The 24,082-nt window shown below is 44.6% G+C and overlaps 1 protein-coding gene across 1 annotated transcript in view; it reads left to right on the top strand.

Annotated features, from left to right (window-relative positions):
* The window catches only part of LOC132464522 (polypeptide N-acetylgalactosaminyltransferase 18-like), a 69,948-nt gene that overhangs the window by 30,515 nt on the left and 15,351 nt on the right, over window positions 1-24,082 (top strand). Inside the window, exons 2-8 of the mRNA XM_060060943.1 lie at window positions 7,819-8,020; window positions 8,397-8,563; window positions 11,291-11,477; window positions 16,361-16,558; window positions 17,227-17,341; window positions 20,705-20,890; window positions 21,245-21,382. Coding sequence (XP_059916926.1) covers window positions 7,819-8,020; window positions 8,397-8,563; window positions 11,291-11,477; window positions 16,361-16,558; window positions 17,227-17,341; window positions 20,705-20,890; window positions 21,245-21,382 — 1,193 coding nt within the window. The remainder of the gene's footprint in view (window positions 1-7,818; window positions 8,021-8,396; window positions 8,564-11,290; window positions 11,478-16,360; window positions 16,559-17,226; window positions 17,342-20,704; window positions 20,891-21,244; window positions 21,383-24,082) is intronic.

Consider the following 24,082-nt stretch of genomic DNA (forward strand, 5'->3'; position numbering starts at 1 on the left):
TGATGTAATTCGGTCTGTACTATAAAAAAGTACAGAGGTCAGTACTTTGACTTTAAGTCTTTCTCCCTTCGTCGATCTCTCTGTTCTCTTCTCATCTCTCAGCTCTCTCTGGTATATCTGATCATTCCTCATCGATCTCTATCTCTCCTCATCTCTCTCCCCTCTCCATGATCCTCAGTCAGCTGTTTACTAAACGTTTTTTTCCAGGCTGACCCCGTTGGTTTTAGAGAACCCAGGCGTTTGCCTAGGTCTCTAGAAGCCAGAAGTGGCATTTGCCATCACTGCAAATGCAAATGTCATGTTCTGAGGGATTACAGAAAAAATGCCATGCAGAATGTCTTTTTAGTCTGTTTTGCATATTTTATCATGAGCGGTGCAGTGTGTCCTGCAAAGTGCTTATTTTCAAACGAGCGAGGCATGACGACCTTGCGTGTGACAGAAGTATCCGTCTGAAGGGGAGCATTCATTCTGTATTAAATCATATATTTGAACCACGAAGGAAGGTTGGAGGGGGCTCACTTAATTTCCATCTTGAAGTTGCATGCTCGATTAACTCTATTAGGAATAATATACTTTTAAACCTTTCGAAAGTGCATTTACATGATGGAAAAAGAGCACCAAGTAAAACATATTGCAAATATCAACTCTGCGGAGTACAGTGATTCCCACCGAGTTGTGATAAGAAACTGGGAAAAAGATAAACATGCATTAAGTTTACAGATCCCTGCTTCCAGTAACATGACTTACTGAAACAGATTTGACTCAAAAGAAAGCTTAACGCCCTGTTCACCAAGATGTGATCTAGACTGACTTGTGAGGCTCCTCTCCTCCACACTTTGTTGGCACGATGGAATGCAATCAGCTTTCAAATAAAGTATTTATTTGAGAGCGATAAAAATGCTGCAATTAATATCGCTATGTTTAATCTTTTACCTTAGTCACCCTTTAGTTTACAATGTTTTACTTTTAATCGTATTTTTGTGGAAAGAAAAAATAAACGTTATACTATTATTGCATAATGAATACCCTTAGTTTTTTAGTGTTTCCCTTTATGTTTATCTCTGTGTCTAAATGCCCTGGTTTATGCCTCGCCCCCTACCCGAACTATCTCCTTGGGTTGACAGGGAAAGCTTATCGGCAGTGGCGCTAACAGAATTATTTAATCTGCGCCAGAAGCTCTTCTCTTGGCAGTGAGACTGTGGTGGAGGAGGAGTGTGTAGAGGGACGCTGGAGGTGGGGGAGAGGAAGTGTGGAGGTGGAGGAGGAGTAACTGAGCAGAGGAAGAGTGAGGAGGAGTGGTAGAGTGAGGAGGAGAGTGGTAGAGGAGAGGGAGAGTGAGGAGGAGTGGTAGAGTGAGGAGGAGAGTGGTAGAGGAGAGGGAGAGTGAGGAGGAGAGGGAGAGTGAGGAGGAGAGGGAGAGTGAGGAGGAGTGGTAGAGCAGAGGAAGAGTGAGGAGGAGTGGTAGAGCAGAGGGAGAGTGAGGAGGAGAGGGAGAGCAGAGGAAGAGTGAGAGGGAGAGCAGAGGAAGAGTGAGGAGGAGTGGTAGAGCAGAGGGAGAGTGAGGAGGAGAGGGAGAGTGAGGAGGAGAGGGAGAGCAGAGGAAGAGTGAGGAGGAGTGGTAGAGCAGAGGAGGAGTGGTAGAGCAGAGGAAGAGTGAGGAGGAGAGTGGTAGAGGAGAGGGAGAGTGAGGAGGAGTGGTAGAGGAGAGGGAGAGTGAGGAGGAGAGGGAGAGTGGTAGAGCAGAGGGAGAGTGAGGAGGAGAGGGAGAGTGAGGAGGAGAGGGAGAGTGAGGAGGAGAGGGAGAGTGAGGAGGAGAGGGAGAGTGAGGAGGAGAGGGAGAGTGAGGAGGAGTGGTAGAGCAGAGGGAGAGTGAGGAGGAGTGGTAGAGCAGAGGAAGAGTGAGGAGGAGAGGGAGAGTGGTAGAGGAGAGGGAGAGTGAGGAGGAGAGGGAGAGTGAGGAGGAGAGGGAGAGTGGTAGAGGGGAGGGAGAGTGAGGAGGAGAGGGAGAGTGAGGAGGAGAGGGAGAGTGGTAGAGGGGAGGGAGAGTGAGGAGGGAGAGTGAGGAGGAGAGGGAGAGTGGTAGAGGGGAGGGAGAGTGAGGAGGAGAGGGAGAGTGGTAGAGGGGAGGGAGAGTGAGGAGGAGAGGGAGAGTGGTAGAGGGGAGGGAGAGTGAGGAGGAGAGGGAGAGTGGTAGAGCAGAGGGAGAGTGAGGAGGAGGGGGTGAGTGGAGGAGCGGGACAGTGATGGGGGAGAGTTGAGGAGATTGTTTGAAGAGAAGAAGAGTGGTGGCTGAGAGTGGTGGTAGTGGAGGAGGAGAGAGTGGAGGAGAGGGAGAGTGGTTAAGCTGTAGAAAGGGAGAGTGTTGTGGAGGAGGTAGAGAAGTGGCAGAGTGGGGTTATGGTGGTGGAGGAGGAGATGGAGTAGTGGAGGAGCGGGACAGTGTGGTGGAGGAGAAGGAAAGGAAGAGTGGTGCAGGGGAGGGTGGATGAGGAGAGGGCCAGAGTGATGGAGAAGGAGAAGGAGGGGGAGGGAACCTGCTATGACCACCTGTATCGATCTGGTCTGGAGCTTGGTCTGGAGCTTCCTGGCAGCAGTCAAACTGCAATCAAGGGATAGATTACCCCCGCTTCCCCCAAGGGGAGGGAGGGAGAGAGGGAGGGAGAGGGGGAGAGAGAGGGGGAGAGGGGGAGAGAGAGACAGCTGATGAGAATAAAAGGCCGGAAGCTGCATGCATGATAGGTTCCACCTACCACTTTCTGTTGCACCTATATATATATATATATATATATATATATATATATATATATATATATATATATGTATTTTCTTTTTTATAAAATACATAAGCTGTAATTTAAGTTAAGGCTGCAGTTGCACTTTTATTTAATGATTGATATTTATATGTATGAGAACTTCAGAGCTTTAGAGAGCTGCAGGAATATTTTCTTTAAACCCTTAACGTTTACATACTCTTGGTTATATACCAGCTTAAAGAGCCTAGACTGAGCATTAACACTGGATTTTTTTTCCATTAATTTTATGTTAGGGTTATTGGAGAATTGCAGCAGTATATTTTTTTATATTTGTTACACATTTTATTTGTATTTTTCATACTGACAGCTAAAACTGTTGTGTTTAATTCGTTACTAATTAAACTTAAACAGAACGAACGTTTTGCTTAGAGTTCGCTACCTTTGGACCAGCGATGTCTGGTCAGACTCATGCTGATGAAGTGCTGGAGAACACTAGTGTCCCTGCTTTGGAGCGAAGTTGGAACACGGTGTTGCGGCCCGTTGGGGGGAACATGCATCCACTGAGGTTCAGACTGCGCTAGTCATTTCACGGCCATCGATGGCCGGCTTGCCCCGATACTGTTAAAGAACTTCCACAGCCTCCGGCAACAAGTGTGCCTTGTGTTTAAGTTGTGCTAAAGTTGTATTTTTTTCTTCTTTTTTCAGTACAACTTGAGCTCATTACACAGTGTTACACAGGCATCCATGACTTCCTTATTAGTACGTTTTAAGGACATCAAGTCTCAAGGTCTATGTCACACAAACACACACGCATACACTGCATTTATATAACTTTCTGTAAAAAGTGTGAACAAGAAACGGTATTATGTGGTTAGGAGATGTTTTTGTATCTCAACAGAGAGTTGATTATCCTTGTCACATTTCAACCTTTCAGCCATGCATTACAATGGAGAGTCCTTCATCACCACAGCAGCCATTTAGAATACGTGACGTTATTCATATCCATGATTAGGAGCACACTATGAACACTATTAGTAAACCAGAGAGAAGATGGGTGAAACTTTTCCTGTAGGAGTGCTCTTATTAATGGTGTTGTGGTCAAGAATCTGGTTAACGGGTCCAGAATTGGAGCAGGCGGGTGTTAATGTCTATTTGTTGCTACAGGTTCATCATGGACGTCCATGCATTGTTTAACTAAGCCTGATGATAAGTTTCTTCACAGGAAGAGATTGTCTCTTATCAGGGATTTTGTGATGATATCATATTTGCAGAACACACACTCCAACAACATCAGTGGTGTTTAATCTCAGGGTATTATCAATGAGCCAAATTTTGTACATCTTATTTACCTTATTCAGTGACATGGATAGGCCGGTGCCTGGCAGCTGTCAGGAGAGAGATGCCAGGCCAGGGGAGCAGAGAGACCCTGCAGTGAGCCAAGCCGCTATTGCTGGAAGTCTTTAGTCTTCGTCAAGTGATTCAGGCAAACGCTGAAAGAAAGGGGAGGCGCTGATGTGTGCTGCGTTATGTAAACGCTGCCGTGGGGAACGTGGGGGCATTGCCCATGTTGATCGGTGCATCGCTGAATTTTTCAGTTTGTGCACAGGACAAGCCCATAAGGCGAAGCCTAGATGGCATAGCCTACATGATATAGGACTACCACTCCCTCTAAAGCCCGCCCACTGGTAGGGGGTCAAAAGTGCAAGCAAAAGACTAGGGCTGAATGATTTAGAAATAATTTAATTGCGATTATTTCTACCAATATTGCGACTGTGATTTAGTATGTGATTTTTCCATAAGTTCCTTATGTTCTGTATTATTCACTAAAAAATGTAATAAATCTTTCTATAGTATATAGAATATAATATCCTTTTATTGTCATTGTACAGTGACAACGAAATTGTAGCAGCATCCAAGTATACACACAACATAAAAATATTCAGCAAAAAGTACAAGGCAGTAGTGCATTGTACGCAGATGAAATGTACAGTGTTTTTACAATTATTGCACATTGTGTGTGTGTGTGTGTGTGTGTGTGTGTGTGTGTGTGTGTGTGTGTGTGTGTGTGTGTGTGTGTGTGTGTGTGTGTGTGTGTGTGTGTGTGTGTGTGTGTGTGTGTGTGTGTGTGTGTGTGTGTGTGGTGCAGTGAGGACTTGTGGAAAGTAGCTCTTTGTTCTGATGGACCTGTAGCACCGGTAGCAGGTCGAACAGGTAATGTGCCGGATGAGTGCTGTCTCTTGTGACCAACACAACATTGGAAGCAGTCAACATATGAACTGCTCTTTCCTTCAGGCCAGGCCTGTGTTGAGATGAATTGATGCATGAATTGATATTTCATCTTTATTTAATCTTTATCTTTTTTTTATTGAATTGTAAAATAAAAAATACATACAAATTGTACTAATCTCGAGTCAGTAACGGTATCCAATCCCAAAAAAAATGGTTTTCTTTCCGCCTTTGTGATTTGAATATTGCGTTCTATTACATCAAGATTTCAGTTTCAATTTGATTATTCTTTCAGCCCTACGAAAGACCAGAATTCGCAACCAAATTGATTTACTACGCAGCCAAAATTTTTCTTCCCAAATGTTTTGGAGCTGTTTACATACAATACACAAATCTACCTCTGTACATTTGCTCTGTGTATAATCATATCATAGTCGAAGCGAATCAACCACCAGCTCTGTTGTAAATTGTATCTTAGTCTCTGGTGTGTGTTGTTAGTTTGTGGTATCCCACTTCTGTAATTACTATTCTATAAAATACAACATATGAACACATTTACAGTCCATTTTGAATACTCAAATACTTTCAATAGAATCTTTTTTGTGCACTGACCATGACCACCATGGAAACTATGAGATTCCTTAGGTTTCCAAACCTTTTTCTATTTATTTCATCACATTCAACCTATCTTGAAGGCACACTTTGCAGAGTAAATGTTGCAATGCTTTCAGCCCAAATTAGATCTTCTATGCAGAACCAGATAATCTCTGCCCTGCTATGAGTGGGTGAGTGTGTTCATTGAACAGGTTTGAAGTTGCCGCATAGCTGCCGTTTCATATTTTAAAGATATTGCTGTCTGTATGACTTTTGAGTGTGAGTTGACTCAAATATGATATTCCAAACTGCATGTATCCCATTCAAGGTTCCTCATTGATTTATAAATGGGGACATGTTTATGATGAGGACATGAGTACCGATGAATACAATTTAAGTATCATTATCAATTAATTCCAATAACAAATGTTAGATTGTGGATTGTTGGATCATGCAGTTGGCTGATTCCTGCAGTCTGTCACTATGGGACGATATGTTCCTGCAGCTCTAACCAGCATTGAAACACATTGATGCAGTATACGCCTCTCTGTAAACAAGTTTTATTTCGGTCAGCATAGCCAATCGTCACTGTACCTGTGGAGCGAGAGTCCTGACCCTAGTTTTTCTTCCTAGAACAATTTCCGAGATGATTTGAGTTTAAGCAGGGAGGCACCATGGAGCATTGGTTAGATTCTCTGCCTCCATGTCACAAATCTAAAGGTGCAGATCCCCAGGAGGGAAACGCATATTTATGTTGCATGCTGGGACAGACTGTGTCTAAGCAGGGAAAGGAGATGGATGTTTTAGAATGCATTCGGAGACGTCAGCATCAAATCACACCTAGAAGTATGTTGGCATTGCCTTCATGCTGAGTAGAGCGATATGTCATGCACGCACGCACCCACGCAAGCATGCACACACACACACACACACACACACACACACACACACACACACACACACACACACACACACACACACACACACACACACACACACACACACACACACACACACACACACACACACACACACACACACACACTTTCTACTCTTAATGCCTTGTCAAACTACGTGCAGAAGCAAATCACTGGGCGCTAAAAAAAACAATGTCGCCAAATAGCCTCATCCACAACAGACAGAATAAATTGCTTACTTTTTCTCCGCTCAACTGCCTCCCAAACATGCACACACACACGCACGTCACACGCACACACACAGGCTGACTGTGAGCGAGACTGATGCACGCCTCCCATCCGTCCTCTCCCTCTTGAGTTCCTGTCGTGTTCGCGCTGGGCGGCCTGTTGGTGCTGAGCCCCGGAGCGGTGCAAAGCACCAACAGCCCCGGTCCTCCTGATAAATACATTACACAACGTGTCAGCTCTGGCGCTGGGCCCGCAAAACCAAAAGCCCAGAACAACAAGCTACAGCTCGGTCGACACTCGCAGAGACTCATTTTGTGATGCACAAGCACAACCAAACAAGACATGCGTTCAAATGAGCTGAAGGCGCTGTCCCTGGTGACAGGAGTCGTCCCTACATATGCTGCTGGCAGCGAAGCTTTGATTGGCAGTATGTTGCGTTTGTTCTGCTGCTCCCTCTTGACCAGGTGAGGCTGCTGCGGGCTATGAGGGTTGTTCTGATGAGCTTCACCATACGAGGCTCTATCTCCTCTGTAAGTCTGCATAGGCAGAATAGTCTCTCACCAGAGAATCAAAATTGTTTTGGAATAGGTGTGGCAAATTTGTTGTGCTTACTTTTGTCCTATTCTTGTTTGGCTGGTTAATTATTTTACTCACCATGTGAGCTGAGCGGAGGTTGCTTAACGTAGCTTTAGCACAGTTAGTGAACCCACAATGCAGAACCAAACTCTAAATGATTTCTTCTGGGGATATGGGGGCATTCAGTCTCCAAAACCCAATCTCCACCCTGCAGGAAGCGGTTGTATGATTGCTAGGCTGCCTTATTTGTGCTAACAATGGCCGTCTTTGTCTGCCTGGCGCTATTTCAGTCTGGCGCTGTCTCCTATGCTGCTCATCATTATTATTTCCCCCCCAGATGGAGGGCATTTTCTATATATATTATTTAGCTAAAAACGACATTTTCTTGTGTTAAACAGCGCTGTGTTTTTTTTTTGGACTGTATTTTAACGGTCTAAATGCCATTACTGACACAGAAGTTCTCTCTCTAACTCTCGCCATCGCTTTCTCTCTCCCCGTTGGTCTGTGTCTCTCTGTCATTGCAGACAGACCTCTGAAGGACGGTGAAGACTCTCTGTCAGACCCCGCCTCGGACCTGGCCACCTCCCTGTTTCTGCACTGGGGTCACGACCTTGGGCCTGAGAGCCGCAGGGCTGCCCTGCAGAAGTTCCAGTACTACGGCTACAACGGTTACCTCAGCGACCGCGTGTCGCTCACACGACCCATACCGGACTACAGACAGGATGAGTCAGTGCACCGTTTATTGGCTATGCTGATGTGTGGATAGTAGAAGTCTGTTGGGGACAGGATAGTGTTGGGGATAGGGTTGATTGATGACTCCCAGTGACAGGGTTATGGGTTAGAATCCCAATGTCTGGAGATAACCTGTAGAGCTAACTGCTCATCAATGAAATGTCTATGATTTTTTTTATTATATTTATGCAACATTATCAAGCAAAATCATACTATTTCTGGTAGATTGTTTCCAACAGAAGTATTGAATGTATTCATGCATAAAGATTTGTTTTCCGAAAAAGTGATAGAAAATTGCTTATTTCTGCTGCAGAATGCGCCATCGCGTCGATGGTCCGATCCCTTGGGGTTTGTGTTTGTCTCTCGTCAGCTGCAGGAACATGGTGTATTCCCCGGACCTCCCCCAGCTCAGCGTCATCTTCATCTTCGTGAACGAGGCGTTGTCGGTGCTGCTGCGCTCGGTGCACACGGTCATCCAGAGGACCCCCGCCCACCTGCTCAGAGAGGTCATACTGGTGGACGACCACAGCAACAGCCGTAAGAGCAGCCCTCTACCCAAGGCCTCGTTCACACTGCAAAAACACAAACAGGGACGGTCTGAACAGCAGAAATCCCATGGTTTAGAGGTCTGAATCAGATGCATGACTGAACAGTCGTATCGGAATCCACGCGCCTTTTTATTACACTCTAGATCAACATTCGTTGGCGGGAGTCACTGCGATTGCAGGAAGTCTGTGGAGGGATATTGAAATATTCAATGTTAGCTATGTAGGTAAATGTAACCCTTCACATCCAGATATTTTTGGATGTAATCTGTTTCCGTAAAGACATTCACGTCACAATCGCACCAGTCCTGGCTCTGACTCCACATCAACACACATACACATACATTTCCATAGAGAAGTTTCAGCCAGTGCTCCCAAAAAGCCGTCATTATCATCTGATCGCAAATTCAATGGCTTCCACTGCACTGCAACTTATAAATTAAACCATCAAAGCAAACTTCACTAGCCTCTATTTTTTTACTCCGTAGGACAGCTGCTGGTATGACGTCTTTCAGTATTGTTCTGTGTATGTGGCACAGTTCAGCAAAACAAAAAATCACCCAAACGAAAAAATCAGATCTGAGCAATAAATCTGAATTATAAAAATCTATAACTAAATGGCTTGGATCTATCTATATATATATTATCTATCCTTCTCCCTTTTAAGTTGCATTGGATAAAAGCGTCTTGACTAGGGGTGTGAATCTTTGGCTTCAGACGATTCGATTAACGATTCAGTAGTTGGAGATTCGATTCAAGGACAATTCTTTTTTTTTGGAACAATTCGATTCTGTAAACCACGATTCGATTCAGTAACTTTGAACCAAAATTCTATATCCGTGAAATAAACATGCAATAATGTGAAGCCCTTTGTCAATTTTACCATCATTCTTTGCGAAGCCAAAATGCTTCCACACTTTGGATTTCAAGTTTGCTGGTGCATTAACAATCTCGCTGCCGCTCTCTGCCATGTTTGAAATGCACCAGTAGAGAGTGAGGGGAAAAAAATAACTCTTGTGGGACTTCCTTGCAAGCTGACTAGCTGATGACAGAGTTACGGATTACCGAGCTGCACTTCACAAAATAAACGTGTAAACTAAGTCTTAAAACATTAATCATAATCGATTCATACGATTTAATGCATTTATATCGATTATTGGTGAAGCCAAAGCGATTCATTCTATTTATTTATTTTAGCCGATCGATTTAGTTGAATCGGTAAGACAATCGATTCATCGATGCATCGCATGAATCGTTACACCCCTAATTTTGACTGAAATTTGAATGTAATTTTGGTTTTGAATCTTTTTTCTTATGAAAAGATGGATTCTCTAAAGAAATGTCCCCAAAATGTCGCTTGTCCCGCTCCAGCTCGATGAACATGTTCCTTCAGTTCGGCTTTATATCAACGGAAGCCAGGTGCTGGATCCAGGACTCAAGCACTAAATCTTTTGAGAGAGAAAGCGAGGGAGAGAGGTTGCATTTGGTGTCCCGATTATTTCACACTCTGTGTCCAGGAAGAAACACACATAAGGGGCCGTTGGAAAGCTCCTAAGTGAGGAGAAACAGATTAATATCTCATTCCCCGATGCATCGGAGCACTTTCTCTGAGGAATGATGCGCCTTTGTTATTTTCGTCACGTAAAGCGGACGACATATTTTACCGCTGCCCTACATATAATTACCTTTTATGAGAAATATGTCCCCACCACCGTCCTTTGGAAATGGAAATGGATTCTCTCACTCTCTTATCGCTGTTCTTCAATAATGTATCAGCTAGCTTAGTTATGGCTGCCACACACCCTTGAATGCTGATCATAGCAGCCTGCGTGATTGATGCACTGAACGTTTTTGTGTCCGCATGATATAATGAAGTTCCTTCGCCAAGAATTTAATTACACATTTTAATACTTCTGATTGACTACTGCAGTATTTTCTATGATCTCCTGTCATAACTAACTTCTTGGGTTAACTGTTTTAATCGGCCATTGTATAATAACTAGAAATCCACCTAGTCTGTCACGGGATGATCGATGTTGTAGTTGTATTTCACCCTCTCTCCAAAACTTTGTGAAAGTTTGTCTATTGTATGTCTACGGTCATGGATACACTATCGAACATTAGATACGAGAGAAAGAAAGGGAGATGGAGAATAATATAACTTGAATGATACATTGAGGCAATAAAGATTCAGAATGTCCAAATGTGTATGAATCTACCTCAATGTGGGATTTTGTTCTATGTTTAAGCGGAAGTTGTTAGTTATTAATTATTCTGATTTAGTTGGTTTTGGCTTCCAGTCGTTTCAGATTAGACACTTGCTTTGAAATGTATTATTACTTCACACAGAATATCTGATGGATGACTTTTTCAATGTATTTTTTCGATGTTGATTTGTTTTTCCCCATCGCGTGGAGGAATCTGTGAAGCTTGAAATGCACATTTCAACTCGATTACCTTATTTCAAGAGACCAATACTTGGAATTATCGGTGCGTGAAAAAGAATGAAGTTATTTCCAATGAATTACTGCCTTTATGTGACGCATTGAATGGGATTATCCCCGCCCCGCTGTGTGTGCATATCTCTTTTATTGTTTATCGGCACTCGTATAACATTTCCTCCTGGTGTGAGGACCTCCAGCGGAGCGTGGCTGATGAGTGCAGGGATTCAGCAGCGGCGTGACAGCATTAGCTTCAATGCATGTGTGCTCCTCTCCAGCGGAGCTGAAGGAGCACCTGCAGCGCTTTGTGGACGAGAGCAACGCGCAGCACGGGCCCGGCTTCATCAAGATGGTCCGCCACCACAAGCAGGAGGGGCTGATCCGCTCCCGGGTCAGCGGCTGGAGAGCCGCCTCGGCCCCCGTCGTGGCCCTCTTCGACGCCCACGTGGAGTTCAACACGGGCTGGTGAGCAGGGAGGAGGGGGACGTTTAGGAGGGGATCTCTACGTGATGGGAATGAGAGTGGAGCGGTTAGGGTGTTTCGGAGGGCCGGTCGAAGGGCTTCTTCGTTTGATCCCCGATTCGAAGGCCATAAATGGTCTTTGAAGAATGCGTGAGATAATCCACAACCCATTCCTGCTCTCTAACGACCTGTGTGATCCGTTCTTACTGTTTAACCCCTTCCTGCTTCCTTATGACCTGTGTGACCGGTATTCAGTGTTTAACCCCTTCCTGCTCTGTAATGATCTCCATGATCTGTATTTACTGGTTAACCCCTTCCTGCTACATAACCGGCATGATCTGTATTTACTGTCCAACCCCTTCCCGCCTTCTAACGACCTGTGTGATTTGTATTTACCGTTTAACCCTTTCCTGTTCTCTAATGACCTACATGATCTGTATTTACTGTTTAACCCCTTCCTGCACCCTATTGATCTGCATGATCTGTATTCAGGGATAATCCTTCCTTAATCACCCATATCTGGATTCACACATGAAACGGTCTGGTAGTCCTTAGTGGTCTGATCGTTGGCCTCGTATGTGTAGCTTCAACTTATCAATCTAAGGAAGAGGCTTGGTTGATACACAATGGAACAACGTTAATGGATCGGGAAGAAACAAAGACACGTACTGTATACATACTGTTTTCCCATGGCAGTGAATGCCAGAGAATGTTTGTGTGAAGCAGCTTACTTGAAAACCTGGCAGAAGAGCCCTTGTGTGATGTGTAGATTCTTCTCTTCAAGTCAACGATAGGCTTCGAGAGTTTAGCTCCTTTGATCATTGTGCCTCAGTGTGAGGGCCCCACGACTGCCGAAAATAACCGGTTTTAGAAATGTCTTGCTTTATAGCTCCTTATTTTGCTTGTCTGCAAATCGATTCTTCGGATGCTGCTTTGACCCTTAATAACAGTATTGCTGTTAGCAAGAGCTGACATTGTTTAGGAGCAGCTCAATTTGGTGGATGATGGGGGGGCAGCAGCTCAGTAAGAGCAGGGCGACGGGCTGCTGGTTAGATCACCGGCTCCTCCTATTAGAGGGTACATGTCCCCCTGAGCTAGAATCGGAACCCTCCCCCTTGCATGGTCAACACCTGGGTGGGTGTATGAATGGGTGAATGGGAGGCTCAAGTTGGTAATGCGCTATATCAATGCGCATTGTGCTTGTGTGAAAGAGATTTTTAATTGCCACTGAGGGATGAATGTGTAAAGAAAGAGTAACAAGTAGTGAAGGTTAGGTGTTATAATGGCATCTTTGACTTTGACACAGTCTCTTGGAACTTAAAACTTTTAATTTTTGCACTCATTGTCCAAACACTGTCAATTAACATAAGAGAGATGACTGCCAGTAAATACAATGACTTCAGATTAAGCATCCTTAAATATATTATCAAATAAAGATTTAGTATTAATGTAATATATATTTAATACACATTCAATAGGATTTATATGATATTGGATTCCTCTTTTGTTTCTGTTCTCGAGTCAGCTATTCATTGTTTTCCATTTTAATGTGTGGGTCTTTGGATCTTATTCAGACTTAAACTGTGAAATAAACTGGAAATAAATACTCCTAAATAATTCACACCGTTGAAAAACAATTTGAATGGTTCTCCAATTGTACAAGATTGAGGAAAGATTGCTACCAGAAGGCCCTATCATTACACTTTTGTGTATATTGATGCCTGTGCGGTTAACTGCCTACGCTTTCTGTAATGGCCGCTGCCTCGTCTGTTATTTAGTGCTCTCGTAACCCGGTTTTGCTGACTCATTACCCATAAGCTGCAAAATAAGTTTGCAGTTACGTTTTAAAGTTTCTCAACAACAGTTAGCAACCGCTAAGCTACTGCATTATAGAACACTGAAAGTACCCTTCAATTTAGACTTCTGCAATCCAGCCCGCGGTTACTTTCAGTCCACTTGTCCCAAACCACACTTATTTTACATCAAGACCATCCTGAAAAAAACCAAGCGCAAGTTGTGCTTCTAAGTACCACAGCAAGAGTCCACCACTCGTCCGCTTGATGCATAATGCTTCCCCCACTCCGAATCCTAGCACGAGCCGCAGCAGTGATGAGGGAATCGGTCCACCTATCAAAGAGAGTAAATGTCAATCAATCAAACTTTTCTCTTGCGTTATTTTTGTATTGACTCGTTGCTGCACTGAACGCCTTGTGGAGGAGCACTGGGATTGAGTTCATGCTTCCCAGCTCTCCGTGTGAATGAATGGGCGGTGCACCTTGCAGGGACAGCTCAGCGTTGGGGCCACGTTGGCCACCGGACACCATCAGTCATTGCACTCATCCAAGGTCTTAAACTAGGCTCAAGGGGCCGTAAGGAGAGCTGGAGGGTACCTTGCTGACATAAGAGGGGCTAGGCATCTAACTCTAGGTTATAGAAGATAAACACGCTGCAGTTGCATATACCGTAGGTGGCCCGATGGCTGCTTGCTTAGCAACTGCCTGCTTAGAAACTTGGAACAAACTTGTTTGCCAGGGTATTTGGTAAGATTATTATCATCAGTAGAGCCTTAAAATCTGCTACTGTCAATAAAAACATCAACAACAGCGTTTGTTAAAATCCAGTCGAATAAAAAGCATATATTGAATGGGTTTTTGCCCCAGTATTCATCGACCCACTCCGTCTCAATCTCTTTGATTGTGACGTCTCTGTTTCCCAGTGTTTCTCATTTATGATTCCATAGGCCCTTTCTTGCATCCGGCGCAATTTACTTTCTAAACCGACGCATGTGTCGTTGCTAGTTTGCAACTGGCGCAGAGGGTTCTTTTCCCTCCACCGCCACACGCCTGTAAATTAGGGAATGAACTAGGGCTGGGCGATTTGTCCTAAAAATAAAATCTTGATTTTTTTCTAACTAATGGACAATTTACGATTTAAACCTCGATTTTTTTTTTTTCTGTTTTTCTCTAAACAAATTAAAAAGACCATGGCTAAATTTAAATACATATTTTCTTTATTAACACAATAAAAATAAATGAGATTACCAAGTAATCTAGGCCTATGTGAACCAATCAGTTGTTCGAGGATAAAAAATAAAATCAGCACCACTTGGCTGTCATTATTGTGCAAAGATTTTTTTATATCAAACTGTGTGTGTGTGTGTGTGTGTGTGTGTGTGTGTGTGTGTGTGTGTGTGTGTGTGTGTGTGTGTGTGTGTGTGTGTGTGTGTGTGTGTGTGTGTGTGTGTGTGTGTGTGTGTGTGTGTGTGTGTGATAGACATAGCATAATAGCAGGAAGAGATTTTGAAAGCACTTTGCTATATTCAAAAGACCTGTGCAACTTCCTTCTCTACTATGCAATTATCTCACTCTCTTGCAATTTCTACTCGTGAAATAATAATGTAACTTTGATTTATCAGAAATGTACTGCAATTCTAATAATCTTTAGAATTTGTGCCAACCCCTCATGATACATTTCCGGTGATTTTTAGTGTGTGTGTGTGTGTGTGTGTGTGTGTGTGTGTGTGTGTGTGTGTGTGTGTGTGTGTGTGTGTGTGTGTGTGTGTGTGTGTGTGTGTGTGTGTGTGTGTGTGTGTGTGTGTGTGTGTGTGTGTGTGTGTGTGTGTGTGTGTGTGTGTGTGTGTGTGTGTGTAACGGTCTAGCTAATTGGATGACTCTCCTGGGTTTCATGGGCCTCAGTGGAATGCATTTCATCAGTGGAGCTTGGGAGAGGGTGTTTTTGAGCATACAGCTGAAGGTGGACGCTGCTCTGCCTAAGTATGAATCAGAGACTAATGATAACAAAGAGAAACTCCAAAACACATTAGCTGTTTGTTTGTTTGTGTGTTTGCTTTTTTTCATTTTTTGGCCGTTTACTTTTAGAACACTCAAAGGTAGTTCTTCAAATAAAAGAGTTTGCTGTTTATGTGGCTTGTGCTACAAAGTGAACACCAGTGACCCACATTGAATGAATAACCTAAAATGTATTGAACAAACTGGCCATGCCCGAGTTACAAAGGCTGATCGGGTTTCACTGTCTAGCCAACGGCGTATTTACTTCCGCAGGGTTTTAGATCAGAGGGTTTCTTCTGCCCATTTGAGGGATTTAATGTTGGCAGAATTCATCTCGTTATAATTGATTCATTTTCTACAAAAATGTAGATGCAGCTTAACTAATAGTCATGGATAATTCATGATCTAGTGGTGTTTACCTGCCGTGCCATTGGAAATGTAATATGTCTAGTGGAAAGGTCAAATTTGACTTCAAGGCTTTGATTAAACTCCTGAAACACTAATGGATCCAAATGATCAGGAATTCAGAGATTCTGTCATCTGAGTACTTATTAATAAAGAATAAGTTGGAGAGTATTTGACATGAAGATGAAGGTATTCCAGCTAAAGGAATACAACCAAAGCTGGTTGTATGTGGTCTTCCCTTAGAAGATTTTCAAACTCATCCGTAAAACAGAGCCCTGCAAGAGACCAAGAGGTGCAGGACAAAAGCTACAATTGACCCCTCTGCCAAATGAGTCAATCAAATGGACACTCCTTGGCTCAAGAACTTGATTGGCTTCAATAATTCTAAGTTGGGTTTTTAAAAAAAAAAAAAGAAGAGTTTCACATCTCCAATTGCTACAGTCCGCAGGCTTTCACCTCGCTTAGTTTCTTGAATGTGTTTCATTTGAATTCAGTTTAATCCTCGCAGTAATATTAGGGTCACACTGCAGTCGCTGTAATTGCCTTCACTGCTGCATTCTTCCTAAATCACCCACAAAATGACCAACATTGCTACCGATGTAACGACTGGAAAGAGGTCGGGTTTCGCCAATGGTTTGCGCCCGTTTGAATGTTGGTCCTAACTCTGGTTCTAACTCCTGTGCCTTCCCCCAGGGCAGAGCCCATTCTGCAGCGCATCAAAGAGGACCGCACGCGCGTGGTGTCGCCGTCCTTTGACAACATCAAGTTCGACACCTTTGAGGTGGAGGAGTACCCTCTGTCTGCGCAGGGCTTCGACTGGGAGCTGTGGTGCCGCTACCTCAACCCACCCAAGTCCTGGTGGGCTCTGCGGAACCAGACGGCCCCCATAAGGTACCAGCTCATCACTGAAGCTCTGGAGTTTCGTGCGATAAAGCCTTGTGGTTTTGTTCTCCTCAAGTCATTAAACTGGGTAGAGTACTGCTTGTATCCAAAATGGAGTGATTTAAGATGTTGGGGATCGAACCTAATGCCTTTGGTAGGGATTCAAACACCCTAGCTACTACACTATCCTCTCTGCTTGTACAGGATAATGGCATAAATCCTAACCCACCACAATGGCTGTAATGAAGCGACTCTACGTACAGTTTAAACCCAACCACAAAATGTCAGTCAAACATACACAGGTGTCATCGCTGTGCAGTAGAAAAGGATTTATAATGGCGTGTGACCGTCCAGTTGCCATCATTGAAGTAGTACTCACTCATCGACAGTGAGATGGTTGTAAAGAGGTAAAAAATAAGACAAGCAAGCTGTCAAGTTTCTTTATATCTTTAATATTGCACAGGAACATGAGAAGAAGGTGAATATAAGTCACAGATAGAGTAATAGCAATAAAAACATCCATTCATCTCTTTATCATGTTTGCTTATTTTCTCCTGGATCTTTAGAAAAAACAAAAAAAAACAAGGCCTTTGGCCTTGTTTTTAAACTCCTTTATCCTCTGCGCTTGAATTTGAAATACTTGATTGATCAATTTTTTTTTTTTTTTATCATTTCAGGAGCCCTGCCCTTATTGGCTGCTTTGTCGTGGACAGGAAGTACTTTGAGGAGATTGGCCTGCTGGACGAAGGAATGGAGATCTACGGAGGGGAGAACGTGGAGCTGGGAATCAGAGTACGTTCCTTTTCTTCAGTTTGTTGTCTAATGCCCAATAAACACTGCAATAACTCGTTTCAAATGGGCTGTTTGTATTGAACCAACTGGTACCATCCAATAGTAGAGGTGTACTTTTTTTTTTGTTGATATTATGGTTAGCAGCATTGCCCGTTTCATTGCGTGGGACGTACTGTACAGGATCGCTAATTAACTGTGATTTTGAATTCTAACCCTAACCTTGATTTTCAATTGATTCAGTTTTATTTTACAGCATTTTTGGCAGAAATATATACATATTTCCATATTTAAAAGTGGTACAGCAGCAGTGTAAGAATGATTTCCAGAGAACTCTTTTTATTTCGCAGTAGAGCTTATCCAACCTTGCGACAGAAGCGGCAATGGTAGATTTCTGATTGAGCCGACATGGAGACATGTCCGGGGAAATTATTTGAACACCAGCATGGCTTCTTGGGAGTCTGATGATTTGCAATCCAGGGCCTTTGGAGACAAGGTAGGATTATACGTGCCAAAGATAATTTATCTTCAAAAGATAAGTTATATATAATTTAGCAGTTAAGTGCGGTAGTAATGAGAGTTGGGTAACACATGTTCTGAAGCAATGCTGCCGATTTGACCCTATGACATACAGATACACATGCATGCACACATGCACTTGCAAAGACAGCAAAAGAAGAGCAATTCTAACACACTGCAACAAGTCAATGCTTATATTAATCCATCATGTTCTTTTTTACCGAATGATTTCTTCACATTAGTCTCTGTGGTATCGCCCCAGCTCTAATGATTTGTGTTTTTTTTGCATTGTATGGTAGGTCTGTACAGAGAGGAATCCTATCTATGTTGGCCACAAGCTTCTATTGTGATTGAAGCTACTCAATGGATCTCTTGGTTTAGTCACTGCCATGCCACTCCATTGTTTTACTTTGTGTTGATTGAAAGCCTTTATCGCCCTAGGAAAGCATGTCATTAATAATTTACAACTTCATTTGTGGATTTATAAACCGCATGGGGGGAAGAACTTCATTTGTTTTGCCCGAAACCGAGGAAGACGGACTTAAAAACGATTAGCATATGTAATAGGCAGGCTGAGTTTTACGCGATTCGCCATGTACGCACACACACGCACAGGCACCCGCCCACAGACACAGCCGCACATGTACAAACGCACAAAGGGATGGGACAAACTCTGATAAGAAATGGATGAGAGTGTTGCTGCTGAATACTACCTGTCAACAGCTTCCCGGTCTTATTATACCTCCGTCTTGACCACCCCACTCTCTCTTATTTTATGTTTTACTTTTGTATTATCTGCTTTTCTTTATCCATCCCTCTTTCTGTCGCCTCTCTTTGTCTCTCTACTCTCGAGCACCCGAGTCTCTATCTTTCCCCTGCACTACCCCCATGCCTGGAGACAGGATATGTTCTCTGTCGGAGCGGTCCCTTGCACCGTAAACCCTGCGTGGTAAATCCTTGCGAGGATATGCTGAGGCCCTGCTTTCTGAGGCCAAGCGTGAAGTATAACTCAGGGGCTGGCGAGGGAGGCGGCTCGTCTCTGGGCAACAGGCCACTGGCTGGAGTCTGCTCCTTTCCTCGCTGCTGGAAAAAAACCTCTTCTGCAGTGAGAGATGAGCATGGTTTCAGGATAATGTGAACACGTGAAGACAGAAAAGGTTCTTTTGTCTGGTCTTACCTTTTAGAAATGGCAAGAATGAGATGCGACAATTCTTGTTTTTTCCTTTCTATTTTCACTTTCAGCCAGAGATTCAGCCTCTTCCCTGTCCTCCTTTTTTTACCGGTGCAATCACGTCTCTGCGTTTATCTCTGCTGCCGTTCTTCTTTCTCCGTTATCACCATGTCCAGTCGGTTAGCCAGTATGTGGTTATCTCTGTGGGCTTTGACGGGGGTGAGAGGGTTCTTTCAAATCCGATTGGAAAGCAGCCCTGTGAGTCAGACCTCTGGGACTGTAATGGTTATAAAGACTCTTTATAACAAGTGTCTATCAGCCTCCTGGCTCTCCTCTGCCAAGGGTCTCCCAGGCATCTGACCCGCTCTCCCTGGCAGTGTCACCCCCCCCTTCCCTCCAACCCCCTGACTGTGTTTGGGATTCTTCCACATCTCCTATCGCACACGCTGTCTGAGCTGTCCGGCCCTTCCTTTTTTCCTTTGTTAGTTTGTATATTGATTTATTCATGAATGCTCTGACTGTGCGTTCAAAGCTCTTGTCCACTAGTGCACTCCTCCGCACTCTCCGAGGAGACCAGAGTGAGCCAGAGGAAGTGTATTCTTGAATGTGTGGAGACCTTTACTCATGAGGTCCAGCTGAGGCTTCTGAGCACCACTTCAGTGTTTGGTTCACTGCTGAGAGAAACGTTTAGCTCCGGCCGCCTGGCTTACACAGACGGACGCCTGTCCGTCAGTGGTTTAAATGTGCTTTCACGCGGCAGGGGATAAACGTTATACAGACCTGACGATGGTTTCACGTTGATGGCTCGGTGCTGGGGTAAGGCTAGTTAAGGAGATAAAGGGAATGGAGTGCATGCTCGGAAACTCTGTTGCTGGTTTACTGTGAAGTGGGCAGCAGCAGCGGGGAGCGTAGCAGATTGAGGACAGTAGTTATCTTAAGGGCATTTTTAGCCGGCGAAACGGTAATCCAGCCCCACACTCTATTAATATGCAGTGATCAATCAAGCGGGGAATGGAGACGGGGCTGCAAGTCAGGGAAGCGGTGCCAGACGGGGGCTCATTCTCCTCAGAGCTCTCTGCCTGCTCCTCCTATCACACAGAAGCCCACCCGCCCGTGTCATTGGCCTGAGTTGACTTGCCCTCAACTTTTGAGATTTTCTTTTAAATTCTCCACTTCACAATCAGTGGATGATTTACCGCCAGACCAATGGAATACATGGGTAGCTTTAATGAAAATAATGTCAACTGAGTCGTTGTGGACTTGTTTCTATAGTTACGGTTATGTCCCCTGTCTAAGAAAAAAAACACTTGATAGGACCTCTGTCTCCAGAGCAGGGCGGATTTACCTCTGTTCAACCCAACAAAAGAGGCAGCTCTCCTGATGAGCTTGCCAGGCCCCTGCCTTGGGACATCATGCTGCAGGAGATAATAACTGTCAAGTCCCCTCCTAGCTTCATGAGCTAGTCCCCCGGCCTTTCTCTTGTCAAAACCTGCATTTTCAGTCAGAGTGCTTCTTAATTATTTGCTTAAAGTGTGTGTGTGTGTGTGTGTGTGTGTGTGTGTGTGTGTGTGTGTGTGTGTGTGTGTGTGTGTGTGTGTGTGTGTGTGTGTGTGTGTGTGTGTGTGTGTGTGTGTGTGTGTGTGTGTGTGTGTGTGTGTGTGTTTCTTTGCACTAAGGTGTGGCAGTGCGGAGGCAGTGTGGAGGTCCTACCCTGCTCCAGGATTGCGCACATTGAGCGTGCGCACAAGCCCTATACCAGCAACCTGACCGCCCATGTGCGCCGCAACGCTCTCAGGGTGGCGGAGGTCTGGATGGACCAGCACAAGAGCCACGTCTACATGGCCTGGAACATCCCTCAACAGGTAGGGTGTTATGTGCGGATGTCTTTATGACCTGGATCATATCCATATGATCCATAGGGAAGACGCTCAACCGCCTGAGAACAGGAACAGGGCGGTCAAAAGCCGCCATGGCCAGAGGGAGTTATGAAACTGGCCAAACCACCTGTGAATGTGGAGAAGAGGACCGCACAATGCAGCACTGCCTTGTCTGCCCCCCTACCACCCAACCAGTGCAGCTCGAAGGATCTCACTGTGTTAAAAAAAAAAATGAAATACGATACGCATGTCTTAATCCCTTACTTGTTGTTATTTCTCTGCAGTAGACATGTCGTTTCTCTCCACTTCAGTCTGTATGTTTTTGTCCGCTCTCTGCAGAACTCAGGCATAGACATAGGGGACCTCTCTGAGAGGAAGGCCCTGCGTGCTCGTCTCGGCTGTCGACCTTTCACCTGGTTTCTGACCAACATCTATCCTGAGCTGCGTTCCTACAGAGACACCCTCGCTTACGGAGTAGTGAGTTCTGCTTTATTTTCTTTTTTTATCCTTCATATTTTCTTCGAAACTTGCAACCTCTTAACAAACAAATATCAAACAGATATGCCGTTTGGTAGCCGCGTTCATCCGAAGCCTCTCAGGATGATGTGAGTGCATTCATCCTCGGCATGGTGGGCGCCAGTGGGAATCGATGTTAGTGCTACGCTCTTATCACTCAGTCTCCATCTCTCAGCAAAAAGATCCCAAGATGGAAAGATTCTAATGTGTGCATGATACATCGGGGAAAAGGTTTGCCATCTCATGTTACATCCACCCAATCCAATCTTTACCAAAGAGTTGGTCCTTCTCACAAAACCTTGTTGGTACAGTTGATCAAGTATGCAAGAGCTCTTAAATCTGTAACAAACTTGGAAGGAGACGGAGGAAGAATTAAACATTCTGCTGGCTATTACCAGCATGGATTTGACTTTATCTCATGTCTGAACATAGCAGTACTGCTGTGGATATTTTAATACTTTTACATCTTGTATGAAGAAGTGTTCACAATACTGTCTGTTTCATTGACTTCAATTAAATTGCAGAAGGTGAGAGCTTTAAAAAAATTAAAAAAATCGATTACGGCCTTATTTTAGTTACAGTGACAAATGGCATCGATAATTATGTTGAAGATCATATACAACTATAACATTTTCCGAAAAAAATGAGAAGGAAAAGGTTATTTTTTCAACTTTTTCTTTGTTGTTATTTTTATCGTATATATTTGATTGAAGCATGCTCCACGCAACATAACATGGATGATGCATTAGTACCCTACACAAACCAATTCTGCATGCCCATTTCTATATTTCATTCCTTTAGGCCACTGAAGGAGTGCTGCTGTACCACACGTACCTCTGTATAAACATATTCCCATTAAAACTCCTAACACTGTCTTCTGCATCAACATTAGAGGTTGTGGTGTGAGAAGCAGGGTGAAAGAGCCAGCTGCTGATGGCTTCTGGAGTGTGTTGAACCTCTTAGCATCATTTTATCATAGCCCATCTCTGGGGATGTGTGGCAGGCGTTGGAAATAAACATGTTGTTTTGTTCAAAATTATCCCTTGCACTTAATGCTGCATTTAATGGGAAAAATAAGAGCTTTGGATTCAGTTGTTCTCAACCTTTTTAGCTAAAGTAACTCAATAATAAGCGATATGCTTCTAGTCTAAAAGAGGGCTTTTTTTCCTTCTTTCTGTGGATGCTGTAGACGTCGCCCTGAAGCTTGAATAAAGGGCAGTACGGGAGAAGAATTTATTCCATTGAAAACAGGTCATTCGCCGGTTTCCTGTTACGTCTTCAGCGCCATCGTTTGCGATGCGCTCTCTCTCGCTCCCCAGAGCCTCTCTCCTCTCACCTCTAATGTTTGCTATTCTGATAAACAATCGCCAGTGCAGGAGCGCGGGAGATGGACGTACTTGGTGCTTCCAGTAAGTGTCTGTGTGTGGAGCCGCCGCGCCCTGCTCTGATTCGAGAGATGAAAGAGTTGTTGCCGAGCAGCATCTGACGAATGTAGATGGGTTAGAAGTTTACATATTGGAGGAAAACAACAAACTCCTGCCTGTGAACTCCTTCAGATGACAGAGAGAGATGTTGGTGTTGGTGGATTCAGTGCATCACTCTAACATGAAAGAAGAAAGGCAACCTGACGAATGCAGCGAATACATTTTTTAAGCTAGAGTTTTATTCATAACACAGGTATTCTTATGGGTTTTCTGATTTTCCGGCAGCTGGCAGATTATTGCTAAACATGGAGATGAATCTTTGCCAGTGAGGCGGGTTTATAAAAACAAAATTAATGCCGAGTGAATTGGGTTACAGCGTGTGCCGAAGCCGTTGTACCGTGGCTTTTGAACACACAAAAAAAACAATCAACACAAACACACTGTACGACCTCCGCTCCAACGCCTCATTGCCTACAGACGCTCCGAAAGGCAATGTACACGGGCAGCCTCTCTGTAATTCCTGACCTTGACGCTTGTGGTGAATCATGTCTTTCGAGTCTGTGTGCTTGCTCGCCACTCCCCCAGAATTCACAAACACCAGGGGGCCGGACTACGCTGCCAAACCTGTTGGTGAACCCCTGGGCGGGGACTGGAGGTAGTGCCTGAGCCACCACAAGAGCCCTGGGGTCCGTCTGGGGTCACTGTCGCTGGGAGAACGGGAGGGAGGACGTCCGTGGCATGGGGACTGAGCCGAAGCAACGGGTTGTTCCAAGTCCAGGGGAGCGGGCATTAGGCGGTCCACCCATTCGTAGGTTTTATCGGCTGGCTCCAGAACGCGGGATGGCCCGTCGTAGGGTGGCTGAGGGGGGCTCCTGTGTGCGTCGAGCAGTTCATGTGGGACGCAGGACCGGCAGAGGCCGGAGGGGGCGGAGCACAGCACAGTCGCCGACCAGGGAGCAGTGGCCTCGGGGATGAAGTCGCCGTCAGCTCCGGCCCCCTACGCAGCATGGGGAGTTGGGTGAAACCATCATGAGAGCCCTTGGGGCACATCGCAAACCCGCCGTCCTCCACTCCCGGGAATGATGGGGCGTGGCTGACCGGTGGAAACGTCGCATAGCAGCGAAACGTTAGCGCTCTGGACAGATAGCTGCAGACTCGCGATGGCGGTCCTGTAGGCCTTGACTTCTGGGCCGGAGGCCTGGCCAGCGGCCATTTTGGCTTAGTCAATGTCCAAATT

The sequence above is a fragment of the Gadus macrocephalus genome, chromosome 9 (genome assembly GCF_031168955.1).
Source record: "Gadus macrocephalus chromosome 9, ASM3116895v1".
Classification (NCBI taxonomy): Eukaryota; Metazoa; Chordata; class Actinopteri; order Gadiformes; family Gadidae; genus Gadus; species Gadus macrocephalus.